This window comes from Mustelus asterias, chromosome 10 (assembly GCF_964213995.1).
Source record: "Mustelus asterias chromosome 10, sMusAst1.hap1.1, whole genome shotgun sequence".
NCBI classification, from domain to species: domain Eukaryota; kingdom Metazoa; phylum Chordata; class Chondrichthyes; order Carcharhiniformes; family Triakidae; genus Mustelus; species Mustelus asterias.
The window spans coordinates 114,944,509-114,958,891 of record NC_135810.1 but is presented as its reverse complement, the minus strand read 5'-3'; the positions used below and the strand labels follow the sequence as shown (position 1 = coordinate 114,958,891).

Sequence of the window (14,383 nt, the reverse complement as noted above, 5' to 3'; positions counted from 1 at the left end):
TGGTGAGCCTGTGGAATTCATTACCACAGGAAGTAGTTGATGCCAAAACATTGAATGTATTCAAGAGGCAGCTGGATATAGCACTTGGGGCAAATGGGATCAAAGATTATGGGGAGAAAGCAGGATTAGGCTATTGAGTTGGACGATCAGCCATGATCGTGATGAATGGCGGAGCAGGCTCGAAGGGCCAAATGGCCTCCTCCTGCTCCTATCTTCTATGTTTCTATGACAGCGCGGTTAGCAAAACAAATGGGATCTTTGAGTTCTTAAGTAGAGACATCGAGTACATAAGCAGGGAAAGTAACGCTGAGCCTTTATAAAACTATGGTTCGGCCCGTATTCATCTGGTCGCCGTACTTTCGAAAAGATGTGAGAGTCCTTGAGAGTGTGTGAAATGGAGATTTACCAGAATGGTTCCAGGGATGAGGGATGTCAGTGGCAAGATTACAGGCTGGAGAAGCTAGGGTTGTCCTCCTTGGATGTGCCACGTGGGTGGCACAGTGGTTAGCACTGCTACCTCACAGCATCAGAGACCTGTGTTTGATTCCCAGCTAGGGTCTCTGACTGTGTGAAGTTTGCACGTTCTCCCCGTGTCTGCGTGAGTTTCCCCCGGGTGCTCCGGTTTCCTCCCACAGCCCGAAAGACATGCTGGTTAGATGCATTGGCCATGCTATATTCTCCCTCAGTGTACCCGAACAGGCGCCGGAGTGTGGCGACTGGGGGATTTTCATAATAACTTCGTTGTAGTGTTAATGTCAGCCTACTTGTGACACTAATAAAGTTGGAGCAAAGGAGATTGAGGGAAGATTTGATAGGTAGATTCCAACCTCTTCCCATTAACTGATGGTAAAAGCACCAAGTAACACAGATGTGAGGTTTTAGGCAAGAGATGCAGGAGGATGTATTTTATGGGATGTGGGCATCGCTGGCTAGGCCAGCATTTACTACCCATCCCCAATTGCATTTCAGAAGGTGGTGGTGAGTTGCCATGTGGTGTAGGCACACCCACAGCGCTAAAACTGTGTCTAAACATTTGCTGTGCTTCAGGCTGCAGTTGCTGGGAGTCTATAACTAGAGGGCATAGGTTGAAGTTGAGAGGGGAGAGATACAAAAGGATCCAGAGGGGCAATTCTTTCACACAGAGGGTGGTGAGTGTCTGGAACAAGCTGCCAGAGGTAGTAGCAGAGGCGGGTACAATCTTGCTTTTAAAAAGCATTTAGATAGTTACATGGGTACGATGGGTATAGAGGGATATGGGCCAAATGCGGGCAATTGGGACTTAGTGGTTTAAAAAAAATGGACGGCACGGACAAGTTGGGCCGAAGGGCCTGGTTCCATGCTGTAAACCTCTATGACTCTATGTGCTATTAGGGAGGGAATTCCAGGATTTTGACCCAGTGACAGTGAAGGAACGGCGACATATTTCCAAGTCAGGGTGATGAGTGACTTGGAGGGGAACCTCCAGGCGGTTCCCAGTTTTCTACTGCCCTCTGAGGAAGATTTTTATATTAGCAGTGAGCAGCAACGACCTGGGAGTCTGCCCACAAGACCAGGGTAACGGAAGCAGAGTCTATGACTTTAAGAAATAAACCTTGTTTCAGCGTAAATCAACTTAATGTTAGGCTTTCTGACTGGCAAACAGGAAAAGAAAGTTCCTACATGGCACTAAGGTTTCCACAAAGTTTCAGTTACGAGGGAAGTGCATGGGGAGCAATTCCTACTGCCTGATAAATTACTCCAGTAGAGGGAGCCCTTGCTATACATTTCTGTTCCAGCTACAAAAAACTTCCTGCAGGAAAAGAGGCAAAAATGACTTCAGAATCCCGCAATCGCAGCCTGGAGCACAGCAAACGTTCAACTTTGCAGCTCTGTGCTTTTACACATTTTAGACCCAATATACAGAGACAAAGCCTGTCTTTCTACTTAAGTAAGAAGTCTCACAACGCCAGGCTAAAGTCCAACAGGTTGATTTGATTTATTGTCACATGTATTTACAGTAAGTATTGTTTCTTGCGCACTATACAGACAAAAGCATACCGTTCGTAGAGAAGGAAAGGAGAGAGTGCAGAATGTAATGTTACAGTTATAGCTAGGGTGTAGAGAAAGATCAACTTAATGCAAGGTAGGTCCATTCAAAAGTCTGACAGCAGCAGGGAAGAAGCTGTTCTTGAGTCGGTTGGTACGTGACCTCAGACTTTTGTATCTTTTTCCCGACGGAAGAAGGTGGAAGAGAGAATGTCCGGGGTGCATGGGGTCCTTAATTATGCTGGCTGCTTTGCCGAGGCAGCGGGAAGTGTAGACAGAGTCAATGGATGGGAGGCTGGTTTGTGTGATGGATTGGGCTACATTCATGACATTTTGCAGTTCCTTGCGGTCCTGGGCAGAGCAGGAGCCATACCAAGCTGTGATACAACCAGAAAGAATGCTTTCCATGGTTCATCTGTAAAAGTTGGTGAATCACGAGCTTTTGGAGCGCTGCTCCTTCATCAGGTGAGTGGCGCTCCGAAAGCTCGTCATTCCAAATAAACCTGTTGGGACTTTACCTGGTGTGAGACTACTTACTGTGCCCAACCCAGTCCAGCACTGGCATCACCACATCATTTCTACTTAACAGCTGATCTGCTTGTGTTAGAGTCCAGTGGAACACAACAGGCCGCGGACAGCCATCCCAAAGTCAGGTGTATTTCTGGGTGTCAATGAGGGGGTCACCCAGACTCGAAACACTGGCTCTATTCCCTGCCCACAGATGGTGAGATTTTCCAGCATTTTCTGTTTTTGTTTCAGATTCCAGCATCCGCAGTATTTTGCTTTAAGCTATCCTAATTCTATACTCCATCCTCCTTGCAATGAAAGCTAACATTGTATTGACTGTCCTAATTATTCTCCGAAATATTTATCAGGATGAGACTGGATTGGGTGTATTTAGCACAAACCGAATACTCGGGGAATATCTGGCTCTGCTGTCAATTCGTCATTGAGAGACACTGCGTTGTTTAGGTCTCGAAGAGGACCCCAGTGCTCTGCTTGGAGTGCCAGCTGATGCTTATCCACATTCTACCAAAGGCAGGGGCACAACTGGAGACCCTCAGGCAAGCTGCTGATTCGAGCAACAGAGTTGGGTGCTTGTCTGAGCTTTGGAGTGGTTTCATTGCCTAGACTAGTGTAGAAGAGCACAGAGCTCAGCGTCCTCCCACGGAGCTCAAAGCTATGTCGTAGCAAACATCCATGAGTAACCTTTCTTAAAGGAACAGCAACAGTTGAAGACTGTTTCTTCACGGCCTTTTGGCTAAGATCAAGTGTAGTTTTGGCATCCTGCACTTGGTTGAAATCATGAGGTTACACGGAGGCTTCATTTGAAGCTATTTTTTTTAAAAGCAGCATCGAGGCCTTTTGGCAAAGATGCAAATGAGATCAAGCCTTGGAGGTGCAATGCCTCCAATCAGCTTGGGTCATGTAGATCAAACCCAATAAGAAGTTTAACAACACCAGGTTAAAGTCCAACAGGTTTATTTGGTAGCAAAAGCCACACAAGCTTTCGAGGCTCTGAGCCCCTTCTTCAGGTGAGTGGGAATTCTGTTCACAAACAGAACTTATAAGACACAGACTCAATTTACATGAATAATGGTTGGAATGCGAATACTTACAACTAATCCAGTCTTTAAGAAACAAAACAATGGGAGTGGAGAGAGCATCAAGACAGGATAAAAAGATGTGTATTGTCTCCAGACAAGACAGCCAGTGAAACTCTGCAGGTCCACGCAACTGTGGGAGTTACAAATAGTGTGACATAAATTCTGATTCTAGGATCGCATGATAAAGACTCAGGAGGAAAAAAGCAGAAATATTTATGTGAAATAGTGTGACATAAACCCAATATCCCGGTTGAGGCCGTCCTTGTGTGTGCGGAACCTGGCTATCAGTTTCTGCTCCGCGACTCTGCGCTGTCGTGTGTCGCGAAGGCCGCCTTGGAGAACGCTTACCCGAATATCAGAGGCCGAATGCCCGTGACCGCTGAAGTGCTCCCCAACAGGAAGAGAACAGTCTTGCCTGGTGATTGTCGAGCGGTGTTCATTCATCCGTTGTCGCAGCGTCTGCATAGTTTCCCCAATGTACCATGCCTCGGGACATCCTTTCTTGCAGCGTATCAGGTAGACAACGTTGGCCGAGTTGCAAGAGTATGTACCGTGTACCTGGTGGATGGTGTTCTCACGTGAGATGATGGCATCTGTGTCGATGATCCGGCACGTCTTGCAGAGGTTGCTGTGGCAGGGTTGTGTGGTGTCTTGGTCACTGTTCTCCTGAAGGCTGGGTAGTTTGCTGCGGACAATGGTCTGTTTGAGGTTGTGCGGTTGTTTGAAGGCAAGAAGTGGGGGTGTGGGGATGGCCTTGGCGAGATGTTCGTCTTCATCAATGACATGTTGAAGGCTCCGGAGGAGATGCCGTAGCTTCTCCGCTCCGGGGAAGTACTGGACAACGAAGGGTACTCTGTCCACTGTGTCCCGTGTTTGTCTTCTGAGGAGGTCGGTGCGGTTTTTCGCTGTGGCGCGTTGGAACTGTTGATCAATGAGTCTAGCGCCATATCCTGTTCTTATGAGGGCATCTTTCAGCGTCTGGAGGTGTCTGTTGCGATCCTCCTCATCCGAGCAGATCCTGTGTATACGGAGGGCTTGTCCGTAGGGGATGGCTTCTTTAACGTGTTTAGGGTGGAAGCTGGAGAAGTGGAGCATCGTGAGGTTATCCGTGGGCTTGCGGTACAGTGAGGTGCTGAGGTGACCGTCCTTAATGGAGATGCGCGTGTCCAAGAATGCAACCGATTCCGGAGAGTAGTCTATGGTGAGCCTGATGGTGGGATGGAACTTGTTGATGTCATCATAGAGTTGTTTCAGTGATTGTTCACCATGAGTCCAAAGGAAGAAAATGTCATCGATGTATCTAGTGTATAGCACCGGTTGAAGGTCCCGTGCGGTGAAGAAGTCTTGTTCGAACCTGTGCATGAAGATGTTGGCATATTGAGGTGCAAATTTGGTCCCCATGGCTGTTCCGTGTGTCTGGATGAAGAACTGGTTGTTGAAGGTGAAGATATTGTGGTCCAGGATGAAGCGGATGAGATGTAAAATTGCATCTGGAAACTGGCAGTTGTTGGCGCTGAGCACTGAGGCCGTTGCAGCAATGCCATCGTCATGGGGGATGCTGGTGTAGAGTGCTGAGACATCCATTGTGACGAGGAGCGCTCCTGGTTCAACTGCTCCATGTGTGCATCAGGCTCACCATAGACTACTCTCCGGAATCGGTTGCATTCTTGGACACGCGCATCTCCATTAAGGACGGTCACCTCAGCACCTCACTGTACCGCAAGCCCACGGATAACCTCACGATGCTCCACTTCTCCAGCTTCCACCCTAAACACGTTAAAGAAGCCATCCCCTACGGACAAGCCCTCCGTATACACAGGATCTGCTCGGATGAGGAGGATCGCAACAGACACCTCCAGACGCTGAAAGATGCCCTCATAAGAACAGGATATGGCGCTAGACTCATTGATCAACAGTTCCAACGCGCCACAGCGAAAAACCGCACCGACCTCCTCAGAAGACAAACACGGGACACAGTGGACAGAGTACCCTTCGTTGTCCAGTACTTCCCCGGAGCGGAGAAGCTACGGCATCTCCTCCGGAGCCTTCAACATGTCATTGATGAAGACGAACATCTCGCCAAGGCCATCCCCACACCCCCACTTCTTGCCTTCAAACAACCGCACAACCTCAAACAGACCATTGTCCGCAGCAAACTACCCAGCCTTCAGGAGAACAGTGACCAAGACACCACACAACCCTGCCACAGCAACCTCTGCAAGACGTGCCGGATCATCGACACAGATGCCATCATCTCACGTGAGAACACCATCCACCAGGTACACGGTACATACTCTTGCAACTCGGCCAACGTTGTCTACCTGATACGCTGCAAGAAAGGATGTCCCGAGGCATGGTACATTGGGGAAACTATGCAGACGCTGCGACAACGGATGAATGAACACCGCTCGACAATCACCAGGCAAGACTGTTCTCTTCCTGTTGGGGAGCACTTCAGCGGTCACGGGCATTCGGCCTCTGATATTCGGGTAAGCGTTCTCCAAGGCGGCCTTCGCGACACACGACAGCGCAGAGTCGCGGAGCAGAAACTGATAGCCAGGTTCCGCACACACAAGGACGGCCTCAACCGGGATATTGGGTTTATGTCACACTATTTCACATAAATATTTCTGCTTTTTTCCTCCTGAGTCTTTATCATGCGATCCTAGAATCAGAATTTATGTCACACTATTTGTAACTCCCACAGTTGCGTGGACCTGCAGAGTTTCACTGGCTGTCTTGTCTGGAGACAATACACATCTTTTTATCCTGTCTTGATGCTCTCTCCACTCCCATTGTTTTGTTTCTTAAAGACTGGATTAGTTGTAAGTATTCGCATTCCAACCATTATTCATGTAAATTGAGTCTGTGTCTTATAAGTTCTGTTTGTGAACAGAATTCCCACTCACCTGAAGAAGGGGCTCAGAGCCTCGAAAGCTTGTGTGGCTTTTGCTACCAAATAAACCTGTTGGACTTTAACCTGGTGTTGTTAAACTTCTTACTGTGTTTACCCCAGTCCAACGCCGGCATCTCCACATCATGACGATCAAACCCAAGACAGGTAAGTGGTGAGCCTGGCTTGTCAGCTTGGATCTGGAATGTCTCTCGCTTGCTGAGACTTTGAATTGGACTTTGATTGGATTAAATTGGATATAAACAAAAAAATCAGCAACAGACGAAGCCAAATATTCATAGAAACCCTACAGTCCAGAAAGAGGCCATTCGGCCCATCGAGTCTGCACCGACCACAATCCCACCCAGGCCCTATCCCCACATATTTACCCGCTAATCCCTCTAACCTACGGATCCTGGAACACTAAGGGGCAATTTAGCATGGCCAATCAACCTAACCCGCACATCTTTGGACTGTGGGAGGAAACCGGAGCACCCGGAGGAAACCCACGCAGACACAGGAAGAATGTGCAAACTCCACACAGACAGTGACCCAAGCCGGGAATCGAACCCAGGTCCCTGGAGCTGTGAAGCAGCAGTGCTAACCACTGTGCTACCGTGCCGCCCCATTGATTCATAAACTGACCAATCATTGGCTTTCTTTATTGCAACTTTAAAACGATACTCAGAAGGCTTGTTAACTGAACCTCAAAATGTCTCAAGATCAGAACAAATCTGTACCCTAACAAATCCCACCTGATCAATGTCTCACCAGATCCCTAACCCCACACTCCCCTGAAAACACATTCGAGTTTCTCTTGAAGCTTTTCAAGTGGATGTTTGATTGATTATTTCACTTTCCGAAACAAAAGAACATTCCTCCTCCTCCTCCTCCCCCTGCCCCCCCACCCCAACACCAGAGCAAACAACAGCAGCAAATTGCATTTATATAGCACCTTTCTCATAATAAAGCATCTCAAAAAAGGTACTTCAAACAAAGAACTCTACAACGGGCCTTGCAATGATGTTACGGTAGACAACCAAAAGCTTGGTCAAGGAGGTAGAGTTGAAGGAGCATTTTAAAAAGAGAACAGAGCGAGGTAGCGAAGTGGAGGGGACTTTTGGGGGGAATTCCAGAGTTCAGGGCCTAGGCAATTGAAAACATGGTGGTCAGGAATGGAGTGGTCAATGGAAGATTGGAGGTGTGTCGGGGCTCGAGGAGATTACAAAGACCGGGAAGGGCATGGCCACAGTGCCAGGATACTCCAGTATCTCAGCAGGTGGTCAACGTGTGTACCTGAGCAGAGGTGGTGTATGTTAACACGCTGCCCGAACACAGGGGGGACAACAAATATCAGAGCGAGCCAATCCTATCCTCACGGCAACATGTCTCCCCATGGTAAAGGGGCCACTCCAGCTGATTTACCCAGTTTCTCACTGTGGCATGAGGTAAACATAGCTGAGTGTTCCCCACCAGGGCCTCGCTTCATACACCCCTCGTCCAACTGGCTGAATAAACCCACTCAACTTCTATCCCAAAGCCTGTGGCCTCTCAAATCTTGAGTGCTTTCCATCGGAATGGCAATGAAGAGAATGTGCAATTTTGACAAGGCCCGGTTTTACTTTCACAGCGCCTGCATGGGGAAAGAAGAGTGAGAAGTCTCACAACACCAGGTTAAAGTCCAACAGGTTTATTTGGTAGCACAAGCCACTAGCTTTCAGAGCGCTGCTCCTTCAACAAGCTTGAATGCTTGTGGCGTGTGCTACCAAATAAACCTGTTGGACTTTAACCTGGTGTTGTGAGACTTCTTACTGTGCCCACCCCAGTCCAACGCCGGCATCTCCACATCATGGGGAAAGAAGACCATAAAGAAAGCCTTAACCATCATCAACTTCCCTCTCTCACTCTTTCACCACCGTTCCTCCATCACCACACACCCTCCGCAGAGTCATGCCTGGTTGATTTTCCTGTAAAGCTCATTCATCGAGTGGGAGGGGAAAGTTCATGGAACAAAATAAATAAATGTGCTTACTTCAACACTCGGGGGAGGGACCTCTGGCTCCAGGCTCTTGATGGGTTTCTCATGCGCAACAGCTTCTTCCTGGCGCCTCATGCTGACCTGGAGATCTCCTGCTTGATGCTGCACAGAGAGAGAGAAGAAATATCAGTCAATGGTTCAATTTGCAAAGAGAAAGAAAAGGGGACAAATATATTTACAGCAGCTGGTTCCTAGCGTCTGCTCCCCTCGAGTGGAAGGTAACAGCCTCCACTGACAAGAGGATAAAAAACATCCATCACTGATGCATTTTAGGGCCTGTTCGGGTACACTGAGGGAGAATTTAGCATGGCCAATGCATCTAACCAGCATGTCTTTCAGACTGTGGGAGGAAACCGGAGCACCTGGAGGAAACCCACGCAGACACGGGGAGAATGTGCAAACTCCACACACACAGTGACCCAAGGCTGGAATTGAACCCGAATCCCTGGCGTTGTGAGACAGCAGTGCTAACCACTGTGCCACCATGCCATCCCAGGGCTGAAGCTGGGCTGATTCGTGTTGCCGAGGACACTACAGAAATGTCTTCACCACGGAGACATGCTGGAGAACTTGTGCTAGATACACAATCCTTACTGTATACTTACCTCAGTATTGTCCCACTGTTTATTTACCGGTGTGACTCAGTGTTTAACTACAGTGCACAACCCACCACTCCAACCACTCCCAATCACACCCTCGTCCTGACTACCTGATGCCCTGGACTCAACGATCCAAACTCCCTGACCCGACTGCCCACTCCTCCCACGACCTGAACACCATCCCACTTCTCTCCCCTCCCCACCCCCCCACCCCACACCAACCCCGTTTGGGCCAACACTCCGATTTGACACCCCTCGAACATCAATCCGACTGCCAACCCACACAACAACTCCGCCAGCCTGAGCCAAATACCTGACCTCTCACTGGATTCTCCCCCACCCTGAACTAACTTCCCTATCCAAGTGCCTGATCTACACTGACATCCCCCCAAACCAACAACCCACCCGCCTAAGTGTACGGCCACTCTCAATTCGACTGCCTGCCCGCCCCCCGCCCCCCCGTCACAGCATTCTTCTCTAGCTGACACTGCATAGCTCACCCCATCCTCCCCCACCTTTTATGACTACCCAACCTCTCTTTGACTGCCCATTCCCTTCACCCCCTGTCCACAGACCTGTCTGCCTGATATCCCCACGACCAGACTCTGCCCAACCTGATTGTTCACCACAGTCCAAAGATGTGTGGGTTCGGTGGATTGGACATACTATTGTCCCTTAGTGTCGGGGGACTAGCTAGGGTAAATACATGGGGTTGCAGGGATAGGACCTGGGTGGGATTGTTGCTGGTGTAGACTCGATGGGCTGAATGGCCTCCTTCTGCACCGTAGGGATTGCAGGATCCAGTTGCTCTCTTCTGCCCTGAATACAAGACCACTGCTACCCACCCCCCACCATGGCCTGACCACCCAGCCCCAACCATTCACTCTCCTCTCGCTCACCCACTTACTCCTATTTTGAATAAATCAAATAATCAATTAAACTGAATCAAATAAACAGACGGACCAATTAAAGGGGCAGCCCCATAAAGGGATACTGCCCGAAACAAAAAGCAAATCTCAAATGAAACTTAAACATGCAATCAAAGCCCACTCACTAACCGACTGACTCACTCATTCACCCACTCATCAGAAACCCTCCAAGAGCTTTCAACACTTGCCTGAATTGGGCAGCTGATGTGGTAAGAGGGGAGGGAGCGTGTCCTTCTGCACTGCCGCCACCCCACACTCACTCACTGCTCTAGCGGCCCTGAATCAGCGCTGCTGCAACTGCACCAGGCCCAGCTCCAGGGATGCAGTTACCTCCACAGTCAGTGGCGAGATCCTCAGCATTGCCACTGACTGGACGGTCTGGGCCAAGGTGTGGTACGGTGGCACAGTGGTCAGCACTGCTGCCTCACAGCGCCAGGGACCCGGGTTCAATTCCGGCCTCAGGTCACTGTCTGAGCAGAGTCTGCATATTCTCCCCATGTCGACATGGGTTTCCTGCGGGTGCTCCAGTTTCCTCCTACAGTCCAAAGATGTGTGGGTTAGGTGGATTGGTCGTGCTGAACTGCCCCTTAGTGTCCATAGATGTGTAAAGTGGCACAGTGGGACAGTGGCTAGCACTGCTACTTCACAGCACCATGTTCCGGGGTTCGATTCCCGGCTTGGGTCACTGTCTGTGCAGAGTCTGCATATTTTCCCCGTGTCTGCGTAGGTTTTCCTCCGCGTGCTCCGGTTTCCTCCCACAGTCCAAAAGACATGCATTGGCCATGCTACATTCTCCCTCAGTGTACCCAAACAGGCTCCGGAGTGTGGCAACTAGGGGATTTTCACAGTGACTTCAATGCGGTGTTAATGTCAGCTTGCCTGTGACACTAAGAAATAAACTTTAAACTTTAAAAAAGGTTTGGTGGATTAGCCATGGTAAATGTGTGGGGTTACAGGGATGGGGGGGGATGAGGGGGGGGATGAGGAGGGGATGGGGGGGATGGGGCGGGGGGTGGTGTGGGAGAAGAGGGCCTGGGTAGGATACTTACCTTGGTAAGATATTTACTCAGAGGGTCAGTACAGGCGTGATGGGCTGAATGGCCTCTCTTGCACTGTAGCGATTATACGATTGTAAATCCTGGTTGGTGACCATTTGCTGGAACTGGGAAACCTTACAGACGTGGCAGCCTGTGAAGAAAAGTCCTGCTCAGCTGGGGAAACTTGACCCTGTTCTTCATAGAATCCCCACAGTGGAGAAGGCGGCCATTCAGCCCATCGAGTTTGCACCGACTTTCCGACAGAGCATCTTACCTTGGCCCTATCCCAGCCCCATCCCCGTAACCCCGCGTATTTACTGCGGCCAATCCACCTCACCTACACATCTTTGGACCGCATCTTCCCTCTCTACAAACGCTGCCCAACCTGCTCTGAACTTTAGGGGCGGGATTTTCCGGCCAAGCACGGCCCCAAAGCCCCTAAATTCTCACCCGAGGTCAACGGACCTTTGCATGGTCCGCCGGACTTTCCGTCCCACCTGCTAGGATTCTGATAACGGGCAAAACAGGACAATTCCGCCCTGGCGTTGGTTACTAGTACCCGCAGCAAACCTCCAGCACCCCCCCCCCCCAATTCCACTCTGGGAGACCCCGGGCTGTCTCATAACCGCGGGTAACTCGAAATTAAACCTCCCCTCCCCCAGCACCGTGGTTTTATAGCCGGCCTTACAGCGGGGCCCCCACCGGCAGACGGCTTTACCTTGGCGATGTCTTGGGGCATGCGGCAGACCGTGTAACCGGCAGTGGATGGTGTTGGGGCGGGTGGGGGGGGGGGGGGGGGGGGGTGGGGAAAGCAGGGAGGGACAGACGAAATCCCACAATCACGGACTGCGGTTTTCCACCAACTCCTCCGGGCTCCGCTCTTTGGCACAGGAGGAGTGCAGCTGGTCCTCCGGAGGAATGAGGTTGGTCCTCCGGAGGAACAGCTGGTCCCTCCCATTCCCAATGTATCCATCATCCTGACTGCACGGAGACATCTCGGCAACAAGCTAACTTGCAAACAGATTACAAAAAGGGAGATTTTGTTTAAAGCAAGCCAAGCAACCCTCTCCCGCACCTCACCCCGAGAGCATTTGTGACGAATAATCAAATAAAATATATCTATTATTATTTCCATAATTTAGAGACCAGCGCTCTGCTCAGTATCCCAATTGCGTTCGAATACAAATTTAATATACATGATGTGGAGATGCCGGTGTTGGATTGGGGTGGGCAAGATGAGGGGTCACACGACACCAGGTTATAGTCCAACAGGTGACTTCACCCGATAAAGGAGCAGCGCTCTGAAAGCTTGTGATTTCAAATAAACCTGTTGGACTTTTAGGGTGGCACAGTGGTTAGCACTGCTGCCTCACAGCGCCAGGGAGGGACCTGGGCTTGATTCCTGGTTTGGGTCACTGTCTGTGTGGAGTTTGCACGTTCTCCCAGTGTCTGCGTGGGTTTCCTCGGGGCGCTCCGGTTTCCTCCCACAGTCCAATGATGTGCGGGTTAGGTGCATTGGCCATGCTAAATTGCCCCTTAGTGTGTCCCGCGATGCGTAGATAAAAGGGATTAGTAGGGTAAATATGTGGGGTTGCGGGGATGGGGCCTGGGTGGGATTATCGGCGCGGACTCAATGGGCCGAATGGCATCCTTCTGCCCTGTAAGGATTATATGACGAGAACCCGGCATCGCGTAACCTCTCAAATTTAATATGCAGTGGCACAGTGGTCAGCACTGCTGCCTCACAGCGCCAGGGACCCGGGTTCAATACCCAGCGTGGGTCACTGCCTGTGTGGAGTTTGCACGTTCTCCCAGTGTCTGCGTGAGTTTCCTCCCACAGTCCGAAAGACATGCTGGTTAGGTGCATTGGCCATGCTAAATTCTCCCTCAGTGTACCCAAAATTCTCCCTCAATGTACCTGAACAGGCGCCGCAATGTCTAGGGGACTTTCACAGTAACTTCATTGCAGTGTTAACGCAAGCCTACTTGTGACACTTAATAAATGAACTAATCTAATACACGGTCATTTCCTGCGTTTCGATTCCTTCCCTCCCGACACAAATGCCAGTGCTTGGTCTGCATTTTAAAAAAAATACTATTTCTGACCCGTGTCACTACTTTTTAGTGATGGGTGTTTTTTTTATTCATTCATGGGACATGGGCATCGCTGGCCGGCCAGCATTTATTGCCCATCCATAGTTGCCCTTGAGGTGGTGGTGGGGAGCTGCCTTCTTGAATCGCTGCAGTCCATAGATTATCAGTGGAGCAGGATATCCTGTTCTTTAAAGGATGAAATAACCATTCATTTTGAAGGAGAGATAATAGTAACCAGCAAAACGACAGAAATCCCTGACTTGGGGGAGCAGGCTCGAAGGGCCAAGTGGCAGCCTCCTGCTTCTAGTTTCTATGTGGTTCTTAACAGCGCAGCGCGCATGTTTCTTCCTGATTTTTCTGGCCCTCCCTCCCCATAAGCAGCTCAAGTGAGTCACGTGCAAAACGACGCCAGTAAATTTTATCAGCGTGGTCGGAAATGGCTATTAAAATTTCAAGGTTGGGGCCCTTTCTGTCTATAAAAGCTCCCTGGCCACAGGCACTCCCACATCAGGTGGACAGACTTCCTTCCACTCTGTGACCACAAGAAACAAGTCGTACGCGAGATTCCCAGGAAGCTCCCACAACTCCCACATCTCGAATAGATTGCAGATCCCGGATTTCTTTGAGGAACCATACAGAATCCAGGAACCAAACGAGAAAATGCTGTAAAATCTCAACAGGTCTGGCAGCATCTGTAAGGAGAGAAAAGAGCTGACGTTTCGAGTCCAGGGTTGTCTCCTAAAATCCCCGCAGTGCTGGAGGAGGCCATCCAGCCCATCGAGTCTGCGCCGACTCACCGAAAAGAGCATCCCGTCCAGGCCCACCCCTCTCCCCTCCTCAGTGACAAAGGTACCCGCTGATGACACCGGTGCAGTGGTCCATAAGGTCCTGCTGAGTGAAGATATAATGATCATTCCAACTACTCTAACACGCCACTGGGGTTTTGAAGATGCAATTCCAATGCCGCGATAGGTCTGGCGGAGTACTCCGGTATACTCCCTCAAGGGTCTCACACATCATCATGGCTTGCTGCGCGCTGCATAACCTGGCGCTGCCGGAGGGGGGAACGGAGTGGGGGCAGCGCGAGCTTGCCAGATGTTGACATGGAGGAGCTGCACAACTCCTCCAAAGAGGAGGACATTCAAAGGATTGAGGACAACA

At 50.1% G+C, this 14,383-nt stretch overlaps 1 protein-coding gene and 1 non-coding gene across 10 annotated transcripts in view; one reads left to right on the top strand and one right to left on the bottom strand.

Annotated features, from left to right (window-relative positions):
- The window catches only part of gyg2 (glycogenin 2), a 121,529-nt gene that overhangs the window by 37,196 nt on the left and 69,950 nt on the right, over positions 1-14,383 (bottom strand). For all 9 annotated transcript variants that reach the window (XM_078222503.1, XM_078222502.1, XM_078222496.1 and 6 more), the window contains one exon: positions 8,558-8,665. In XM_078222503.1, the coding sequence (XP_078078629.1) occupies positions 8,558-8,665 (108 nt within the window). The remainder of the gene's footprint in view (positions 1-8,557; positions 8,666-14,383) is intronic.
- On the top strand, positions 3,267-3,455 carry LOC144500133 (U2 spliceosomal RNA). The gene has a single exon (XR_013498928.1). It is a non-coding gene; the product is annotated as a U2 spliceosomal RNA (small nuclear RNA).